The sequence below is a fragment of the Nicotiana sylvestris genome, chromosome 5 (assembly GCF_000393655.2).
Source record: "Nicotiana sylvestris chromosome 5, ASM39365v2, whole genome shotgun sequence".
NCBI lineage: Eukaryota > Viridiplantae > Streptophyta > Magnoliopsida > Solanales > Solanaceae > Nicotiana > Nicotiana sylvestris.
Genome location: NC_091061.1, coordinates 88,166,101 through 88,188,416, shown reverse-complemented (window position 1 = coordinate 88,188,416; position 22,316 = coordinate 88,166,101). Strand labels below are relative to the sequence as shown.

Sequence of the window (22,316 nt, the reverse complement as noted above, 5' to 3'; positions counted from 1 at the left end):
TTTTGGTAATCAGGCACCCACCTGGATAACGAGGGAATACAATTCAAGTATTGGTAATCAGGCGCCCACCTGGATAACGAGGGAATACAATTCAAGTTGTTGGTAATCAGGCACCCACTTGGATAATGAGGGAATACAATTCAAGTTTTTGGTAATCAAGCACCCACCTGGATAACGAGGGAATACAATTCAAGTTTTTGGTAATCCGATGCCTACATGGAGAGCAAGGGAATCCATTTCAAACTCTTTTCAAAGTCATTTCAGAATTCAATTCATGTTAGAAGTAGCTGAAGCTCGCGGCAAGAATGCAAGTCAACAGTCCGAGGTGACCAACAGAAGTAGTCTCAACCCAAAGAAGAAAAAAAAGAAAAGAAAAGAAAGAAAGTGAATCCAAAATGCAGAAGCAGAAAAAAAAATGTGAATTGCTCAAGACGTGGTTGAAGTCACGAGAGCTACATGTCCAGTCTTGATCTGAAAAGGCTAAAGAAGAACGAGCTAGCACCTGCAGCTACCGAGCGTCAAGGTTCAAATCTAAAGTCTACATGAAGAACCATTCAAAACTCAAGATCAAGCTTCAGAAGACTTATAGATAGGAATATTGTAACTAATAGCTGACAGGCTTAGTTAGTCTTTTTCATTTTTTTGATTTTGATGTAATAACAGAACTGCGGACCCGATCTTCGGTGGAACGGTACCTCAATTGGCTCTCCATCTCAGTATACTCCATCACCTCATTCACTTCTGAACTACACGTGGCCTGATTCCTTTATTGCCAAGGATATGTAGGCAGCTCAGATACCAGGGCTCAGTCACATTCTCTTCCTTTCTCTTAGTTTTTGGTCTCTTTAAATAAGGGCCGGGTCAAAAAAATTTGTCTAGTTGTTCTTTGTCAGAAAACGCTTCGCATTTTCAGTCAAAGAGGGGCAGCTGTAGACATGTGATTTTTGACCCTCCCCAAGATTTTATATATTTTAGCATTTAAATACTTAGTCTAGGTCTAATATAGTTATTTCAACTAATTTTTGACTCTTTTACATTATTTTATCACAAAATTGAAAATACAAAAAAATAGTTCCATATTTCTCTATTTAATTCACGTATTAGATATTTTTAGGAGGATATATTACTTTGAGCCTATTTTTATTTTATTTTAATATAATCTTTGAAAATGCAAAAATAGTTTCAACTTTAATTTTTAGTTTTATTTTAAATATAATAGTTTATTAAAATTAATTAAGAGTTACTTTATACCTTGTTATAAGTATTTTTTTAAAAAAAAAAAGCAAATTAGATTTTCAGTATTTTTCTAGCCTGATTTGGTAGATTTAGAGCCTAATTCAACCCTTAGCCCATAAATCCAAGCCCAATACCCAATACTCATTCCCTAACCCAACCCAATATAAAAAGACCTAAAGAACCTGGAGAAGAGATATATCGTGAAGCCCCCCCCCTAATCGATCATCTTCTGGAGGAGACAAACACACAGCTCCTCCTTCTTCCTGGACTGAACAAAAGCCTTAAAACGACCTTCAACTTCCGAACCACCTCCAACGCCACTGGCCACTCCCTAGCCACCAACAATACTAACCACTATTCCCTCACCTCCATTAATCTCCATGTGAGCTGTCACTCTAGACCCCAAGCACAACAACGACCCCCACCAGTTTCTTCTTCTCCGAACACTAGCCAGAACAGACCACTCCTTCAACCGTGGCTTCTTCCTCTTATAGCCTTGAACACCTATGAACGGATCCCCACTGTTACCCTCGCCCAAAAGACCCCCTGCTTCTTCAACCTTTGGACACAAGGAAGAGAACGACCTCCTCTCTCCAATTTTTGGCCAGCGTACCTTCCCATTTTCCGTTTCCGTAGACAGAGATCCATAGGAAGTTCTGGACAGAATCTTAGCAAATTTCTCTGTTGATTTTTTTGATTTCGATTTGAGTTTCAAAGTGATGGAATTCAAATGAGTGAAGGTGCCGAATTTGTGGGTGCTCGTTGAATGCCGTCGGGTTTTGAAGTGTCTGTTTCGATGCTCATTTGGTGGAATACGCTTCTGCTCGTTGAGCTTTAGTTGCTGCCTTCAAGTGTATTATTTTACCAACATCTAATTGATTGAAACTCCCTCTTCCAGGTCCGATTCTTTAGTTCTCCGCTCAACTTATCTTCTTTAAAACTTATATGTTGTTTGTGTTGAAATGTTTGTTTGATCCATGTTAATCATATTTTGCTTGGTTAATCCTGATCACATCAATTGATTAGGATTTACACGAACTATCTTGTGCTAAAATTTTTCATGAAATATGGGATTGGGTTATGTTAAAAAGGGAGATGGATTTAGGTTGCCTTTAACATCTGAAGCCAGGAAATTTCAATTGATGATCTGTTATTATATATGGCTTCAACGGTTGCGATGATTTTGCTCCCTTTTACACTATACATAGAAGGAAATGTAACAACATTTACATTGGAGAAATCTAAGGATTACATGTGAGTTTTGGCCTACCGTATGTTATGAGATTGAGTTTGATATAATTTTGTCGTTCTTTATTCTCACTCTCGTTAATTGGACCGCTAGGAGCATGACTAGGCCGACCACACCGGGGTAGGCAATCTTTAGGATTTTTGTTCGTTTGAGGCGAAAGGTCGTTCCGTAGGTAAATTTATTCGGGGAATGTCCCGAAGTACTTGTATATATTTTAAACAGGGGAATGCCCCGAAGTAAATGTAAATGGAGGCCGTGGCAACATCAATGGAGGCGTAATATAGGCTAGTAAGACTTATTTCATTTTATTTTATTTTTCTTTAATTTGGTGGGGACGACCTCGAGCCTCATGTGTGTTTACTTTGTTTTTTCTGTGATTTTGCCTCAATTTGAATATTTTAAATCCAACTAGATTGAGTATGCAACCGTACTAGTTACGGGACTTGGGGAGTGCCTAACACCTTCTCCCCGAGTCAAATGAACCCCCTTATCCGAATCTCTGGTGCAGACTTAGTTTTGGAGTCTCAAGTGTTTCAAAAGGGAAAAAAAATTATTTTAGAAAAACGGTGACCTGACACACCAAAATCAAACGTCAGGTGGCCACTCTGAATTATCTCTTTTTGAACACAAATTTTTGTCACTTTCAAAATTGAAAAACCCTTTTGAGCTTTGCAAATTCCTTTTATTTATTTATGTAGGGGTTAGTGAAGTTTGGTTAAAAAAAGGGGTGTGACAATAACGATTGCTAGATTGGAGCTTTATCTATTGGAGGAAATTAAGGTAGCCGCCTTGGCGTCCGCAAGCCTTGACTCTCCTACTTTCTTAGTTTATTTGTATTGTTCTATCTTCCTAGATAGTGTTTAGTAGTCAGACTGTTGTTAGTTAGTGTTTACCAGCTAGGGCCACGAGAGGTCGGGGCTGCAGTAGAGGCCGAGGTGCAGCTCGTACAATAGCTAGAGCAGTACCTGTAGACCCACCAATCGATGTAGCTTAGGAGCATATTCCAGATATGGTTGAGTCGGTGGGACCAACTCAGGCACCAGCTATGCCCATTGTGATTCTAGTCCTTCAGAAGGCTCTGGCCCAGATATCGACCATTTGTAATAGCCTTGCTCAGGCGGTTTTAGTTCTGGCCACACCATCCACTTCTCAAGCTGGGTGAGGTGCTTAGACTCCCGTCGCCCGTATTCTAAAACAAGTGGTGAAGGGACTTCAGACACTGGGGGTACTACTAGTCCAGCTAGTTGAAGTTACTCAGGCCCGGGTGGGTCCCACTATGAGTGGCGAGGAGCAGAAAAGAATAGAGAGGTTTGGGAGGCTCAAGCCTCCATCATTTAGTACAGATGAGTTAGAGGATGCCCATGACTTCTTGGATAGGTGCTAGCAAATTCTTTATACGACGGGAATTTTGAGGAGACTAGTGGGGTCTTATTTATTACTTTTCAGCTATCGGGGGCAACCTTCAGATAGGGGGAGGCCTATGAACAGATCAGGCCAGTCGATGCTGTACCACTTACATGGCACGAGTTCTCCGTTCTCTTCTTGGAGAGGTGTGAGAAAGCACATGAGAAAATATTATTGATTAATATTCTATGTTACAATAAGCTCTATTTATATGTATACATAACATATAATCTACTCCAGTTATATAAGTGACTAGGACTAATTACATACATTGACATAACTATTCTAATACTCCCCCTCAAGCTGGTGCATATAAATCATATGTATCGATCTTGTTACATATATAGTTAATACGAGGACCAGTGAGGGACTTGGTGAACATATCTGCAAGCTGATCATTCGACTTCACAAACTTTGTAGCAATAACTCTCGAGAGTATCTTTTCTCTAACAAAGTGACAGTCAATCTCAATGTGTTTAGTTCTTTTATGGAACACTGGATTTGACGCAATATGAAGAGTAGCTTGATTATCACACACAAGTCCCATCTAACTAATCTCACCAAATTTCAACTCTTTGAGCAACTGTTTGATCCAAATTAGCTCACATGTCGCCATAGTCATTGCTCGATATTTTGCTTCTGCACTAGACCGAGCAACCACATTCTATTTCTTGCTCTTCCAAGACACCAAATTTCCTCCTACTAAGACACAATATCCAGACATAGAACGTCTATCAAAAGGTGATCCTGCCCAATCAACATCTGAGTATCCAGCGATCTGCTCATGGCCTCGATCCTCAAACAATAAGACTTTGCCTGGAGTTGATTTTATATACTGAAGAATGCAGACAACTGCATCCCAATGACTATCACAGGGAGAATCCATAAATTGACTTACAATACTCACAGGAAAGGAAATGTCAGGTCTAGTCACTGTGAGGTAATTTAATTTACCAACCAACCGCCTATATCTTGCAGGATTGCTAAGAGGCTCCCCCCGTCCTGGTAGAAGTTTAGAATTTGGATCCATCAGAGTGTCAACAGGTCTACAACCTATCATTCCTTTCTCCTTAAGAATATCTAAAGCATACTTCCGCTGTGAGATCACAATACCTAAGCTCGACTGAGCGACCTCAACACCTAGAAAATACTTTCATCTGCCCAGATCCTTAGTCTGAAAGTGCTGAAAGAGATGTTGCTTCGACTTACTAATACCATCCTGATCATTGCCGATAATAACAATATCGTCAACATAAACGACCAGATAAATACATAGATTTGAAGCAGAATGTCAATAAAATATAGAGTGATCAGCTTCACTACGAGTCATGCCAAACTCCTGAATAACTGTGCTAAACTTACCAAACCAGGCTTGAGGAGACTGTTTTAGACCATAGAGGGATCGATGCAACCGACATACAAGGCCACTAGACTCCCTCTGAGCAACAAAACTAGGTGGTTGCTCCATGTAAACCTCATCCTCAAGGTCACCGTGAAGGAAATCATTCTTAATGTCCAACTGATAGAGAGGCCAATGGCGAACAACAGCCATGGATAGAAAACAACAGACTGATGTTATTTTAGCCACGGGAGAGAAAGTATCACTGTAATCGAGTCGAAATATCTGAGTATACCCTTTGGTAACAAGACGAGCCTTAAGTCGATCAACCTGACCATCTGGATCAACTTTGACTGCATACACCCAACGACAACCAGTAGTCGATTTACCCGAAGGAAGAGGAACAAGCTCCCAAGTACCACTCGTATGTAAAGCAGACATCTCGTCAATCATAGCCTGTCGCCACCCCGGATGAGATAGTGCTTCACCTGTAGACTTAGGGATGGAAACAGAGGATAAATATGACACAAATGCACAATGGGATGATGACAGACAATGGTAACTTAAACCGACATAATGAGGATTAGGATTGAGTGTGGACCGTATACCTTTCGTAGTGCAATCGATTGATCAAGAGGAGACAAGTTTGCAGTATTAACAGGGTCAGGTGCATGATGTGAATCAGCTGGGCCTAATGTTGGATGTGGACGACAATAATAAGTCAGGAGTGGTGGAGGTGTAGAAGGTTGAACTGGACTAGGTGGTGGCATTGGAGCTATAGTTGGTGGAATTGGACTAGGTGGTGGCACTAGACTCGATGGTGGTACTGGAGCTATAGGGGTGGATCTGTAGAGTACGATGAATGAGGAATAGTGACTGAATCTCCAAAAGACGGAACTGGTAGCACCTCAAAAATATCTAATTGATTAACTGGACCTGTGCAGTATAGTTGGGTTTCAAAGAAGGTAACATCAGCAGGCATAAGAAACCGCTGGAGGTAAGGAGAATAACATCGATATCCCTTTTGTATTCTCGAGTAACCCAGAAATATGCACTTAAGAGCACGAGGAGCTAACTTATCTTTTCCTGGAGTAAGGTCATGAACAAAACACGTACTCCCAAAGACATGGGGTGGAAGAGAGAACAAAGGTAAGTGGGAAAACAAGACAAAGAATGAAACTTGATTCTGGATAGTTAAAGATGGCATACGATTAATAAGATAGCAAGATGTAAGAACTGCATCCCCCCAAAAATGCAGCGGAACATGAGATTGTATGAGTAGAGTACTAGTAGTTTCAATAAGATATTTATTCTTTCTTTCAGCTACCCCATTTTGTTGGGATGTGTACGGGATAAGATGTTTGATGAATAATCCCATGGGAGTTCATAAACTACTGAAATGGGGAAGACAAATACTCTAGGGCATTATCATTACGAAATGTGTAGATAGAAACCCCAAATTGATTTTGAATTTCAGCATGAAAGTTCTAGAAAATAGAAAACAAATCAGATCGATTTTTAATCAAACATATCCAAGTGCACCTAGAATAATCATCAATAAAACTGACAAAGTAGCAGAATCCCAAGGTAGAACTGACCTGACTAGGACCCCAAATATCAGAATGGACTAAAGTAAAAGGTAACTCTGCTCGGTTATCAAGATGTCGCGGGAAATAGGAGCGGGTATTCTTACTGAGCTGACATGACTCACACTCTACAATAGACAAGTGAGATAAGCTAGGTACCATTTTCTAAAGTTTTGACAAACTAGCATGTCCCAACTGTTTATGTAATAAATCTGGTGAATCAGTAATAGGACAAGTTATTGAAGGAAGACAAGGTACGAGTCCATGTGATTTTGCAAGGATAAAGTAATAAAGTCCATCTGATTCACGTCCGGTACTAATGATCCACCCAGTACTGCGTTCCTATACAAAAAACAAGGTCATCAAGAAATAAAATAGCAGATTTAAGTAATTTGGCTAAGTGACTAACAACTATGAGATTAAAAGGACTACTGGGAATATAAAGAACTGAGTCTAAAGGTAAGGAATGAAGTAGGCTTGCTTGACCTATTGCAGTTGCCATGGTTTGAGACCCATTGGCCATTATGACTGTTGGAAGACATTGAGAATATGAAATACTTGTAAAAAGAGATTTGTTACCAGAAATATGATCAGATGCACCTGAATCAATGACCCAAGACTTAGAAGTTGAAGATTGGGAGACACAAGTCATGCTACTATTTGTTGGAAATATGGAGGCTAATCCTAAAAATGTCTGTTTACGTGCTTTGTATTGAAGAAACTCAATATAATCCGGTAAAAAAAACCACCTGGATTGGATTCAATGCATTGGATCCAATGAATTGTGAGTCTAAGGCTTCTAATAAGAATGACATGATAATTTTCACGCCGGAAAAAATCAGAAAATTGTTTGGAAATCACTGTTTCACTATTACTGTTCACCGGAAACACGGTAGCTCGCTGGAAAATAAAAAAAGTCATCGGAATCTGATGTAACCTTGATGTGTAGGATCGGAAAAGCCTCGCGATTAGGCTGTCCTGAAGAAGGTTGGCCAAAAATGGCCAAAAACAGGCACACGCGTCGGCGCGTGGGACAGACGCGCCGACGGAAACCCTTCTCTGATCGGCTTTCTGGAGATATTTTCTGGGGTTTGGTTGCCTCTGTCTTAGGGACCTTGTGGTGGTTTTGGATTTTGCACAACACCAAGGAAAGATGGTTTTGTTGCGGACAACCTCCTAAGTCGCCGGAAAATTGCACGGCGATGAGGTTTTTTTCCCGGAAGTCGCTGGAATGATGCACAACAATAAATTTCTCACTATTGCTCTGATACCATGTGAGAAGGCACGAGAGAAATATTATTAATTAATATTCTACGTTACAATAAGCCCTATTTATATGTATACATAATACATAACCTACTCCTATTACATACATTCACATAATTATTCTAACAAGAAGTTTGTGCCACCGACCCGTAGGGAGGAGTTGCGTAGGCAGTTCGAGCAGCTACGCCAGGAGGGTATGTCTGTGAACCAGTATGAGATGAGATTTTCAGAGTTGGCTCATCAAGCGATCTGGTTGGTTCCCACGGAGAGGGATATGATTAGGAGATTTATTAATGGCCTCAACTATGGACTGGGCTTTGTTATGACTCGGGAGATTGCATCAGGTGCTAGGTTCGATGAGGTGGTTGATAATGCTAGGCAGCTAGAGTAGGTTCGTAGTTAGGAGCGTGGGGAGAGGGAGGCCAAGAGGCCTCGTGGTTTGGGTGGTTTCAGCGGTGTTTCTTCTGGAGGCCAGTACTACCACAGCAGGGGTTGTTCTTATAGACCCACTCAAATGGCTCATCCGGTTCATCATGGCGCATCAGCTAGCCATGGGTCATATAGTGCTCGACCAGGTCAGTCGTTTCTCAATGCCCTCCTAGCTCAGAGATCATGCCGTGCTCTATCTATTTAGGGTTCATCTATGCTAGGTTCTTCTAGCAGTTATTCTGGTTCCCGGGGTCCGATTCAGTCCCCACCACCATCAGGAGTTGCTTCAAGTGAATGGAGTTTGGAAATGTGTGGAGATAGTGTCCCCGTATCTTTGGAGGTCCAGTTCAGCAGAAGGTCTAGCTGTGACTTCCACACCAGTTACTTTACCACCTGGCCAGCCAGCTCGGGATTGGGCTTAGGTAGATTTAGGTCGCCCTAGAGGGGGAGGCCGAGCAGGTGGAGGTCAGGCTTGATTCTATGCTATCCCTGCCAGGCCAGAGGCCGTTGCTTCAGACGCAGTGATCACATGTATTGTTTTAGTATGCCAGAGGGATGCTTCCACATTGTTTGACCCTGGTTCTACTTATTTATATGTATCATCCTATTTTACTCATTATTTGGATATGCCCCGTGAGTCCTCAGTTTCGCATGTTCATGTATCTACATCGGTGGGTGATACTATTATTGTGGACGGTGTGTATCGATCGCGTGTGATGACCATTGGAGGGTTGGAGACTAGAGTTAATCTCTTATTTGGACCAAATTGTTTTAGGAAATCCACTGCTAATTAGCATAGTTTTGGCTATATCCTCTGGAGTTCTATTTATTCTTTCTACAATACCATTTTCCTGTGGTGTCCTGGGTGCAGAGAAATTATGGTCTATACCATTTCCAGCATAGAACTCTAGAAAGTTAATATTTTAAATTCAGTTCCATAATCAGATCTAATGTTAGCTACATGACTGTTCATTTTTCTTTGTAGTTTGTTCACAATAGTCACAAACATATCATATGTTTCTTCCTTAGTTGCCAGAAAAATAGTCTAGATAAACCTAGAATAATCATCAACAATTACAAACGCATTCCTCTTTCCACATTTACTATGAACCCTCATTGATCCGCATAAGTCCATGTAAAGTAGTTCCAGAGGTCGAGAGGTACTTACCACTTTTTTGGATTTAAATTATGATCTGACCTTCTTACCTTTAGTACAAGCATCACATATTTTATCTTCTCTGAATTTTAACTTGGGCAATCCAAGAACTAGGTCCTTAGAAGTTAATTTTCTTAACATAGAAAAATTAGAATGCCCTAGTCTATTGTGCCACGGAAAAGAGTTAATATCAAGTGTACTAAGACGTGAAAGTTTATTTTCAGGTGACGACATAATATTGGCTTAGTAAATTTTTTTTTTTGCTTTTTTCCTTGGAGCACCAGGTAGCCAGAGTTTTCATTTGTAACCATACAGTTCTTAGAAGTAAAGAGAAATCGGTTCCCTTTGTTACACATTTGGGAAACACTCAACAAACTATGCTTCAGACCTTTAACATAATATATATTTTCAATAGCATGAGAATGGCACTTACCAACCTTATCTATGTAGATAATATTTCACTTTTATCTATTTTCGGAGCCCACACTCCCTCCTTGGTAGGCTCTTAGTGAGAGGAAATTATCTCCATTTTCAGTCATGTGGCGGAGCAAGCACTATCAACATACCACCAATTCTTACTTCATCTCACCTTAGTCTACAAAAACATTCAGGGGATAGCTTTAGGAATACAGACAAGCTTGGGTCCCTGTCTTTAAGTAAAATGATGAATTGCATTCTTCTTAGTCCACCCTGATAGTTTTCCACTTATTAGTGAAGAACCATGTTTTATCACTTTACTTTCTCAATATATGCAATATTTTTCAGGCTTGCTTGAATTCTAGCTATGCATATTTCTTTGAGGTGTCCATTATTACCATAGTGAGTGAAGAGGCAATTGTCATGAATGTCTACCTACTTACTATGAGGATTGCATGAAATTTTAGTCGCAGTATGTCCTAAACTTCGTTTGTTACTACTATAGTTCTTATGCATCTTAAATATTATTTGGGAAGACCTTGTCCACTTTAAGTTCTTCTAATTCAAACTTGGCCTTATCCAGATTTTCTTGAAACATCCTAACCTTTTCAAATTCAACTAGAAGTTTTTTATTAGTTTCTTTTAGTTCACTATCTAATTTCTTCTGGATATCAATGGCTGAGTCTTTATCCTTATTGGGAGCATTGAGCAATTTATATTCTCAGTTTCTATGGCAGTATTTTCATCTTCCAACACAAGAATCTAGTCCTTGAGATTAACTACAAAGACTTCAAGATTATCACTACTTATTTCAAGATCTTTGTGCTCAAACCTAAGTAATGCATAATCATTAATTATTCCTTTTTATCAAAAACCTTTTAGTATGCATCCATCAAGACAACAGACAAGGAAATTAATTTCTTTTTAGAGTAGGTGTGAATTCTATTTTTTTGATATCTTGAAAACTTACCTCAGGTTCTTCTTCCTCTTCAGCATCAGAGTTTGAATTTGCCATCAATGCTAGAAGATCTTGTAGTTATGAATCACTATCTTCCTTTACCATCAAGATTGATCATCATCATCATCATCATCATCATCATCATCATCATCATCATCATTAGCATTATCATCATCATTAGTTGAAGATGATCGCATGGCAGCCATAACTCTTTTCATACTTTTGTCCATAGACTTATTTGTCATCCTTCCTTCAGGAATCCGGTCTCTTTTATGTTGTTTTTCCTATCCAGGATTGTTCCTTTTCCGCCCAGTTTCACACAAGGGGCAATCTTTAATGAAGTGATCCCTTTTTTTCACACGTGTAACATCTATCATTGTTTTTTTCTTTGCAACCATAGGTTGGATGAACTATCTTTCTTCACAAATCCACCATTCCTTATTTCTCATTGGAAACGTTTGGTAGGTAGTGTCATATCATCTTCTTCTAAATCCTACTTCTATGTGGTCTTAAAAACCAGGTTCTTGGCCTTGCGAGGTTAAGCAAATTGTCGATCTAGACGATCCTAATTAAGTTTTAACTCATAAGTCACCAAGTTTCTAATAAGATTATCAAGAGTCATTGTGTTCAAATTTTCTGCTTCAGTAATTGCATTGACCTTACTTTCCCATGAAGGGGCAATATGCACAGAATATTTTTCATAATTTTATTACAACGAATAACTTCTCCAAGAGATATCAGTTCATTGATAATTGATGTGATCCTAGTATGCATATCACGGTGCAGCTTGATAAGGTCTTGACTTATGAAGAAGAGACGGTGGCTATTCTAGATCGGTAGGTTTGAAAGTTAAGATCTATAGATATTTCTTCCATGAAAGTACTTTGGGGAGATCAACCAACAAAGAAGGCTACTTGGGAGTTCGAGTTCGGTATGAGGAGTAGATATCCGTATCTCTTTACCCGTTCAAGTACATTTCTATGTCCGTTCGAGGATGACCATTTCTTTTATATGTGGAGAATGTAACACCCAACATGTCGTTTTGAGTTCTAACTTTGCATTTCACAACTTGAGACCTTATATGCATTATTGATGATTTATAACTTGCATTTGTGGTTTGTCTTATTTTCCGGAAAGTTTAAGTGTGATTTTACAAAGAAAGCTTGACATTTGAACTTAAAAATGGTTAGAGTTGACTATGGTCAACATTATTGGTAAACAACATAGGATCAATTTTTTGACGATTCTGATAGGTTCATATGATGCTTTTGGACTTGTACGCATGTTTGGTTAGGGTCTCGGGTGACACGAGGCCATTTCAGGGCTTGTTGTAAAAATTTCAAAAATGAAAGTTACAAACTGTGAAACCTTTGAGTTTTGATATGTGATTCTTGATTCTTGATATTAATTTGGTGTTTTGAGCTCACGAACAAGTTCGTATGAAATTTATACACTTGTGTGAATATTTGAATTGGGACCCAAGGGACTCGAATGAGTTCCGAGATGGTTTCTAGCCATTTTTGTACAATATGCAATAACTCATGTGCTGCTGCGCATTGTGCATCGCGAACGCGTAGCTAAGCTCGCGTTCGTGAAGGGAAAATTGGGGCATGGATGATTTATACTATGCGAACACAAGGGAAAGCTACTGAACACTAGGTCCTGGGGGGATTGCCTTTTATGAATGAGGCAGACTTCATGCGAATGCGTAGGCATGGGCTCTCGAGGCTGGCAGACGGTTATTCATCAATAACGCGACCAGTGGATTGTGAATGTGGAGGCTTGAGAGGGGCGATGCCTTCGTGAAAGCGAGGAGGCCTTCGAGAACGCAATATCTAGTTGGCCGAAGTCTTTGCGAATGAGGCAGGTGCTTCACGAACGCGAAGAGCGCTTGACGCTTAGGTAATAAAGGGCTGAAAATTGGGATTTAGTTACTTTTCATTTTTTGAGACTAGATCACGGATTGAGGAGATATTTGAAGAGACTTTCATCATAACTTATTTGGTTAGTATTTTTTCTTTACCTAGTTTTGATTTATTTCCATAAATACCCATAGATTTATCCCTAAATCTAGTTTTTTAAAGAGTAAAAATTAGAGTTTTGGAAAAACATTTATCAGGGCAAATCGGTATTTTGGACCTCGATTTGAGTCGCAAATTACATATTTGGATTCGTGAGAGAATATGTAATCAGGATTTAGGTCTTAATTTCGGACTTTCGACCATGTGGGCTCGGATTGACTTCTTGTTGATTTTTCTAAATATGTTAAAGATTGAATCCTTTTGATATTAGGATAATTTCTAAAACTTGTTTTTACTTATTTAAACATTATTTGACTAGATTCAAGTTGTTTAGAGGCTTGTGCTAAAGGCAAAGCTGTATTAGAGTATTGATTTAGTTCCGGAAAGAGGTAAGTATCGTTAATCTTGATTTGATAGAATTAGGTGTGATTGGTCTAATTACTATATGTCCCATGTGTTAGGACTACATATATGCAAAGTGATAAGGGCATACGCATCGTCAATGGCTAAAATTATGTGGGTGTGACTACTTTATTCATGTCTTTGCTTAATTATTTCATGCTTTTAATTGTTAAATGTCTTTACTTATTATATGCTTTTACTCGTTAAATATTTTTACTAGATTCATGCTTTTAACTACTACATGTTACATGCTTTTGCCTGTTATATACCTTTATATGCTACGACTTTACTTGTTACTTGTCGTATGCCTTTACTCGTTTCATACTTCGTTCTTCTACGTGGTATTGGACTGTGTAGCTATTTGATCATTTGCATGTTAATAACCTTGCTTGGATCCTTGTTGTTTTACATGAGTAAGATTAGCTCTAAAACTTGGAATTTGCCATTTCTTTTTGTTCGTGTCTGTCATTTCCTTGATGAATTATGCTATTTCATCCTTCTCAATAGTTGATATGAATTTTTCTATATTTGAATGTGTTGTTGGATAATTCCATGTTAATTGATATATTGGATCGCGTTGCCTCCACAACAATATTATGATAAGGATCTGGTTGCTCGCCACAATAATTGTATGACCATGTGATCGGGTTGCCGTCGCAACAATGTTTGTGTGTGTTGAATTTGGTTGTGCCGCCATAACGTATGTGTTATGAAATGTTGGTGTTTTTTGTGATATAACCTTCCCTGTGGCTTTTGGTTGTGTTGATTATGGATATTGCTTCTTCCCCGTTGATTTGAACTGCCGAAAAGGGTTTTGGTTGCGCTATTCAAGAAATGTGGTTATCACTTTTGTTATCGGATTCTTTTTACTATTTCATGCCTTTATTCCTATTATTATTAATGTTAATTCTATTACTATTTCTGTTGCTAATTAACTGTATAGGTTTATACGGTAGGTGTCTTGTCTTAGCCTCGTCATTATCTCGTCAAGGTTACACTCAATATTTACTGAGTACATGGGGTTGGTTGTACTCATATCATACTTCTGCACTTCTTGTACAATTCTGTGCCGGTCCTAGCAGTATCTAGCGAGGAGCATAGCTTGGTGACCAGAGAGACTCGAGATAATGTTGTTTTCCTCCTTCAGACTCCAGAATTACCTTAGCTCTTATTATCGTTATTTTCTTATATCATATAGAATTAAATTTCATTTCAGGCTTTATATGTAGTACTCTTAGTAGCTCATGTACTCTGTGACACCAAATCTTGGGAGGTTATATGGACGATGTTTGGGTTTAGACTATTAATATATATTTTTGAGTTTTTCTCGTATTCCATATTATTTGTTGCTATATGTTAGTCTAGTTTTCTTATTTATTGTTACTTGTTGGCTTGCCTAGAAAGCAGTGTTAGTTGTCATCACGACCCCGTTGGTTGGGGTTTTGGGTCGTGACAAAAACTATTCTGTTGTAGACATACCGCTTATTTTTCAGTCATAAATTTCGAATTGTACTGAGTATAGCCAAACAAATCACTTTAAAATTCATAGGTGAAACCAGGATTTGAATATTATAAGTTCAATTCGACTTCTGGATTCTAGCATAACTTATTTGATTTGCTAGGTTTAAATTCATTATTTGTACTCCAATAGTGAATTTTAACACATATATACATGGTTCGAGCCAACTATTAGATTCGAATAAACTCATAAATTATACAGTAGACCTGTATTTGCTTTAGATATGAACAAATTAATTGAGGTGTGCGTAAACTGATGTGTGCACGGGTATTTCCCCAACCTCGAAGGCTGAAGCTGTTTCTTCATCTTTGACCTTGGCCTATTAACAACATTTGACTCTATGTTCTCGTACGAGCTAGTGCCCGTGCACTTCCAAGTTGTCAGCTATTAATTGGTTTTGGAAGTTAGTATGGTAACTAACAGGATGCTTGAAGCAACTATCCTATTTTTCACCTCTAATCGACTAGCTCAATTTTAGGAGAACCGGAGAATATAAATAAAATTTGTCATGATGTAGAAAATGGCAAGCTTTCAGGACCTGAGCACGGCTAGCTTGTCACTATCTACGTATATACTTACATTTGCCTACCAGATCTTAAGCCCCAATTTCTGCTTCCAGTTTACTACTATATAAATAAATTGCGCCTCCATGCCCCTTCAACTGGTATTATTAAGTCACTTAGTACTCTCTCACCCTCTGCTAATCCTTAATTGACTTACCAACTTCTTCATCAATGGCTGTTCCTGCAACATTCTCCATACATTATTCTCTCTTTTTCTTTTGTTTAAGCTTTTGCTTCCATGGAACTTTTGCTGATTATGGAGGCTGGAAAAATGCTCATGCCACCTTCTATGGAGGGGGTGATGCATCAGGCACAATGGGTACGTACGTTTAGAGGCGGATTCAAAATTTAATCTTTATGGTTCAAGATTCTAAGTTTTTGAAAATATGAGTTCAAAACAGTTTATACTGTTACTGAAAAAGGAACTTATAAATACAACGGCAGTGTCACTATATTTTTCAGTGCTTTTTACAGCCGGTTATGTGTACGTATCTTTTAAGTAATATGATAATATAAAATTCTTTTATACTGTTAGTGTATAGAAGTTAAAAAAACATGCCGTATTTGGAACATGCAGGTGGTGCTTGTGGTTATGGGAATTTGTACAGCCAAGGATATGGAACCAATACTGCAGCACTAAGCACAGCATTATTCAACAACGGATTGAGCTGTGGGGCTTGCTACGAGCTAACTTGCAGCAATGACGCTCAATGGTGCCTACAGGGGACTATTACTGTCACTGCCACAAATTTCTGTCCTCCGAATCCATCCCTACCTAATGACAATGGCGGCTGGTGCAATCCTCCTCTCCAGCACTTCGATTTGGCTGAGCCTGCCTTCTTGAAATTAGCTCAATACAGAGCAGGAATTGTCCCTGTATCTTTCCGAAGGTAAAGTTTGATCTTTTAGTCATATACACTTGAGTTGACAGTATAACAATTTTTTTACAAAATCAGTGTAGTAACATGTGATACTTTATAGGTTATTCCCTCCGTTCACTTTTACTTACTTGTCCATTGTATTAAAAATAGATTTTTATTTCTACTTGTCCATTTTAGAAAATCACGAGAAAGACAAACATTTTTTCCTGTTTTACTCTTACCGTTAACTAGGGGTATACATAGGTCGGGTTGGTTCGGATTTTACAATTACCAAACCAAATCAACTGTATTGGGTTATTAAATCTAAAGACCAAACCAAACCAATAAAACTTGGGTTTTTCACTCTTGGTTTTTCTCGGTTTTCTCGGATTTTCGGGTTATTCGGGTTTTTTCGGATTTTTTTCCCTGGTAAAATCTTCGTAGAACAAAACATATAAATTATGCTCAAAATATTTCTTTAATCCTAGTAAGATACAACTATATAAAGTATTTTCCAAGAAAATAATACGAAATATGAGATGTGTCATGACATTATCCTAAAATATTCTACAATAAAGACAGTAAAATTATGTAATATGAATATTGCTAATTTAAAAGCCATAATAAAAACTAAGCATAATCTAAAAGTAATAAGTCATGCTAAAATAAGTAGACTAATAAGGGAATATTAATTACATGACTAAATGCTAAAGAAAAAATAAAAATAGTTTATGCATTTTTATCTAAATTATTGCAAAACAAAAAATAGATATTCCATACATTCCCGTTCGTAGTAATAAATTGAATGTCTTTTGTTAGCATTAGTAATGATTTGATGAAGGTTTGGGCTTTTGTTAGCATTATTTAATTTACTAATATTAATGACTATAAAACTTATTGGAACATTCAAAAGTTCTAAGTCCAACCTTGAAATAATACATTAAAAGATAAAATTATGAAAATTTTTAAGCAATATTTATAAATTACATCACAATAAGTATATTTATATATTAAATATATCTAAAATTTTCATATATGTAATGTCGGGTTGGTTTGGTTTCGGTTTGACTTTCTTTAGTTAAAACCAAACCAAACCAATTATGGTCGGTTTTTTTTTTCCAACACCAAACCAAATCAAACCAAACCATAGTCGGGTTTTTTTTCTCGGTTTGACTCGGATTATCGGGTTGGTGCGGTTTGTCGGTTCCTTTGTACACTTCTACTATTAACTACTCATTCCCCAAATTATTTTTCAAGACTTCTTGAAATCATTGTTCGGGATATTATGGTAAAATATGTAATTCATCTATTATTATATCTTAAAGGGAGTGCAAAGTATATTAATGTTGACAAGTAAAAGTGAACGAAGGGAGTACCATTTTATCATGTTACTAATTATTAATGTTTATTAAGGGGATTTAATTTTAATTACTCATATCTTTTAATTAACCTAGTTATGTAGTGCACATAACTTAAACTCCTTTGATTTTCTTGAAAAGTTATGTTTAATTTTTGTTAACACGGACAAGTGCACGTTTGTTGACACTAAGGTAACTACCCATAATAAGAGGAATATACTAAAAAAGCAAGACTTTTTCTTGTAAGTTAAATTGCATTGACAATGTAATATTTGCATTGTATTGTCTGAATATAAGTTAAATCTGCATAAATTTTGTTTAGGCAGGAATTTAATATCTTATAGGCAGTAATTAAATTATGTAACCGGCTGACATGGAGTTTAATTTGTACTGGTCAATGACAGGGTGTCATGCAACAAGAAAGGAGGAATAAGGTTTACAATAAATGGACACTCTTACTTCAACTTGGTTTTGGTGACAAACGTTGGGGGTGCTGGGGATGTTAATTCAGTCTCCATTAAGGGATCTGGTTCTGGATGGCAAGCAATGTCTAGAAATTGGGGCCAAAACTGGCAGAGCAATTCCTATCTCAATAGTCAGAGTCTTTCATTTCAAGTTACTACAAGTGATGGAAGGACTATCACAAGCTATAACGTTGCACCACATAACTGGCAATTTGGACAAACTTTTGAAGGGGTTCAATTTTAATTCTAGCAAGAAACTTAGTAGGTATAAAAATAAACAAAGAGGCTTTCAACAGTCAAATTCCAATTTCTGTTTGGCTTTATTGCTGTGGTGTGCCTGGTGGTTGGTTAGCACCCACTTAGGCCTAAAGTAGACATTTAGTAAACTAGTTAATACTGCATTTTGAGTCTTTCCCAGTGCATATTTATATCCTTTCCAATGATATACAATTGGTCACATTTATCAAATAGTGGGGTAACTTTTTTTTCTTGCTTTGGGAGATCCCTATCTTTAGTTTGCTCCCTTAGTATCCGAACTTACAATCTTAAGGTTGGAAGTGGAGCGTGGTTATAATGGTGTGGAAGTCGAATATATAGAGGAAATAAATGAGAAAATAAAAAGAATACCGGAAATTAACGAGGTTCGGCAAAATTTAATTTTTGCTTAGTCCTCGGACACAATCAATTCAAACTTTATTTCACTCCAAAAATACAAGTGAAATACTATAAGAGACAAAGAAGATCCAAATGCCTTAGGAGATAAGAAGGCAAGTGAGAGATGTTTGCAAATGAACAAAACCTTTGCTATTTATAGAAGGGAAATTGCCTTAATAATGTCATGCATGACATCATATTAAGTGTGATCATGCAATGTAAATGCATGAAAAATGCATCTACCAATTTCTTCCAAAAAGGAGGCTTTAAATGTTCACACTAGTTCACATTAATCTTGTCAAATTCAATAAATCTCCACCTTGGCAAGATTTCACTTTTTCAATTTTCTCTCGGTGATAAATTTTGATTGTGTCTTAACTTCAATCTTCAAAGTTCAACAATATTGATCAAGTTCAAACAATGTTGAAACTTGATCCCAATCACTACTTTTGTTAGCATATCGGCAGGGTTATCTATAGTCTGAATTTTCGGCACCATGACTCCACCTTTTTATAATATCTCGTACAAAGTGATATCGAACATCAATGTGGTTCGTCCTTGCATGATAAACTTGGTTCTTTGCTAATTGGATTGCACTCTAACTATCACAAAATAGTGTGATATTTTCTTGACCAATACCAAGCTCTCTAAGCAACCCTTGAAGCCAAATTGCCTCCTTTACAACCTCCGTAATTGCCATGTACTCTGCCTCAGTAGTAGACAAAGCAACCGTTTATTGCAAATTAGACTTCCAACTAACTGGTCCGTTTGCAAAAGTGAAAGCATAACCCCTAGTTGATCTACGCTTGTCCAAATCACCCGCATAATTCGAGTCACAATATCCAACCAGATACTGACTATCTTCCTGCTAAAAAACCAATCCAACATCTACAGTATTGCGAATATACCGTAGAATCCATTTTACAGCTTGCCAATGCTCATTTCCTGGATCATACATATACCGGCTTACAACTCCGATAGCATCTGAAATATCAGGTCTTGTGTAAACCATTCCATACATCAAGCTACCAACGACATTCGCATATGGCACTTTTGACATATACTTTTGTTCAGCTTCATTCTTCGGCGACATAGTAGCACTAAGCTTAAAGTGAGGAGCAAGAGGAGTGGTAACCGACTTCGTGTTCTCATTCATGCCAAATCGATCTATTACTCTCTTCAAGTATTCTTTCGGAGATAGATAGAGTTTCTTTGAATGTCTATCTCTTTTTATCTCCATGCCAAGAATTTTATTGGCCTCACTCAAATTCTTCATCTCAAACTCCTTTCTTAGTTGAATATTCAACTTCTCAACTTCCTCTTGACTTTTGGAAGCTATCAACATATCATCAACGTATAGGAGAAGATATATGAAGGATCCATGTTCAAGCTTGCGCAAATACACACAATGATCGTATTTGCTTCTTCTGTACTTCTGCCGCAACATAAACTTGTCAAATCATTTGTATCATTGTCTAGAAGATTTTTTCAATCCGTACAATAATTTTTCAAGTTTGCACACTATATTTTCCTTTCCAGCAACTTTGAATCCTTCTAGCTGAGTCATATAGATTTTCCCTTCCAAGTATCTACGTAAAAATGTAGTTTTTACATCTAACTGAACTAGTTCCAAATTCAACTGTGCTACCAAAGCTACAAAACTCTAATGGAGGAGTGTTTCACGACTGAAGAAAATACCTCATTATAATAAATTCCCTCCTTTTGAGCGTATCCTTTGGCCACCAATCTTGCTTTGTAGCGAACATCTTCTTGGTTAGGAAATCCTTCTTTCTTTGCAAATACCTATTTGTACCCAATTTCTTTCTTTCCCTTCGGTAGATTGACCAATTTTCATGTGTGATTCTGATGAAGGGACTACATTTCTTCATTCATAGCAATCCTCCACTTATCTTCTTCTGAATTTTGGACTGCGTCTTTATAAGTGATAGGAACACCACCATGAGACGAACATATTTCTTTATTGTTCTTTTTGGCTTGTTGGTTGCTATTGATTCAAGTTGTTGTTGAGTTTCCTGAATTGGAATCTCTCTCTCTACTGGATCTACTTCCAAAGGAAAATCTTCTATTGTTTCCTCGTTTTCTCCCTGTGTTGGAAAAATTAATTTTCCCTCAAACTCCACATACTTTGAAGCACCATCAGTTGGTTTGACATTTTCAACTATCACCTTATCTGTTATGGTAGATTCATCAAAGTTAACATCTCTGTTGAATATTATTATCTTGTCTCTGGACACCATAAGCGGTATCTTTTGACTCTAAAAGTAATCCCCATAAATATAGCATTCTTTGCTCTCGGATCCAATTTTGACTCTTTCACATGATAGTATGCAATTGAGCCAAATACATGCAAAAATTATAATCTTCAACAGGTTTTCCATACCGTTTTTCAAATGGTGTCTTGCCTCCAATAGCGGCAGATGGTAGACGATTAATGAGGTGGCATGCATATGTTATTGCCTCAGCCCAAAATTCTTTGCACAAGCTAGCATTGGAAAATATACACCGAACCTTCTCCAGCAAAGTCTAGTTCATGCGTTCTGCCATTCCATTCTGTTGTGGTATATTTCTAACGATGAAATATCTCAAAATGCCATGATCTTCACAAATCTTATTGTAAAGATCATTTGTGTATTCTCCACCGTTATCTGTGTGGAGACACTTTATCTTTCTGCCAGTTTGAGTCTCTATCATCGCCTTCCATTTGAGAAAAATTTCCAGTACCTCATCTTTGATTTTCATAGTATACACCCACATTCTTCGGAAAAAGTCATCAATAAAGGTTACAAAATAGTGTTTCCCACCTAATGAAGGGGTTTTGGAAGCACCCCAAACATCAAAGTGAACATAATCCAAAATACCTTTAGTGTTGTGGATAACTGTTCCAAATTTAACCCTTATTTGTTTCCCCTTGGCACAATGCTTACAAAACTCCAAATTGCAAGTCTTTACTACTTTTAACAATCCTTGTTTTGATAAAATTTTCAAGGATTTTCCTCCAACATGTCCCAAGCGCATATGCCATAGCTTGGTTGCTTCTGCTTCCTTGTTATCACTGGATGTCATTGTTGCTGTCATGGTTTCTTAATCGGATTGAACCAATAACATATGCGGTAAGAGGATTGTTATTTGCGGTGTGAATAACTCCACATTCTCTTTCTTAAAATCAACGAACCAGTCCTGGTTGGGAAACATATGATAGCTACAAGCTGAATCCAGTAACCATATGTCACATGGTTTGAATGGCTCAATTGTAACTAGTGAGAAATCAGAGTCGTCATAATCAGCTACATCTAAATCCATGACAGCCTTCCCATTGTTAGGTTTAGCCTTGTTTTTCAACTTTGGACAGTCTTTCTTCCAATGTCCCTTTTCTCGGCAAAATACGCATTCATCTTTGCTGGATATGAATCTTGA

The 22,316-nt window shown here is 37.7% G+C and overlaps 1 protein-coding gene across 1 annotated transcript; it reads left to right on the top strand.

Annotated features, from left to right (window-relative positions):
* Window positions 1-15,611: 15,611 nt before the first annotated feature.
* On the top strand, window positions 15,612-18,975 carry LOC104226087 (expansin-A8-like). Its single transcript, XM_009777979.2, has 3 exons — window positions 15,612-15,864; window positions 16,123-16,435; window positions 18,168-18,975. The coding sequence occupies exons 1-3, from the start codon at window positions 15,717-15,719 to the stop codon at window positions 18,469-18,471; spliced, it is 765 nt and encodes a 254-aa protein (XP_009776281.2). The 5' UTR covers window positions 15,612-15,716; the 3' UTR covers window positions 18,472-18,975.
* The last annotated feature ends 3,341 nt before the right edge of the window (window positions 18,976-22,316 follow it).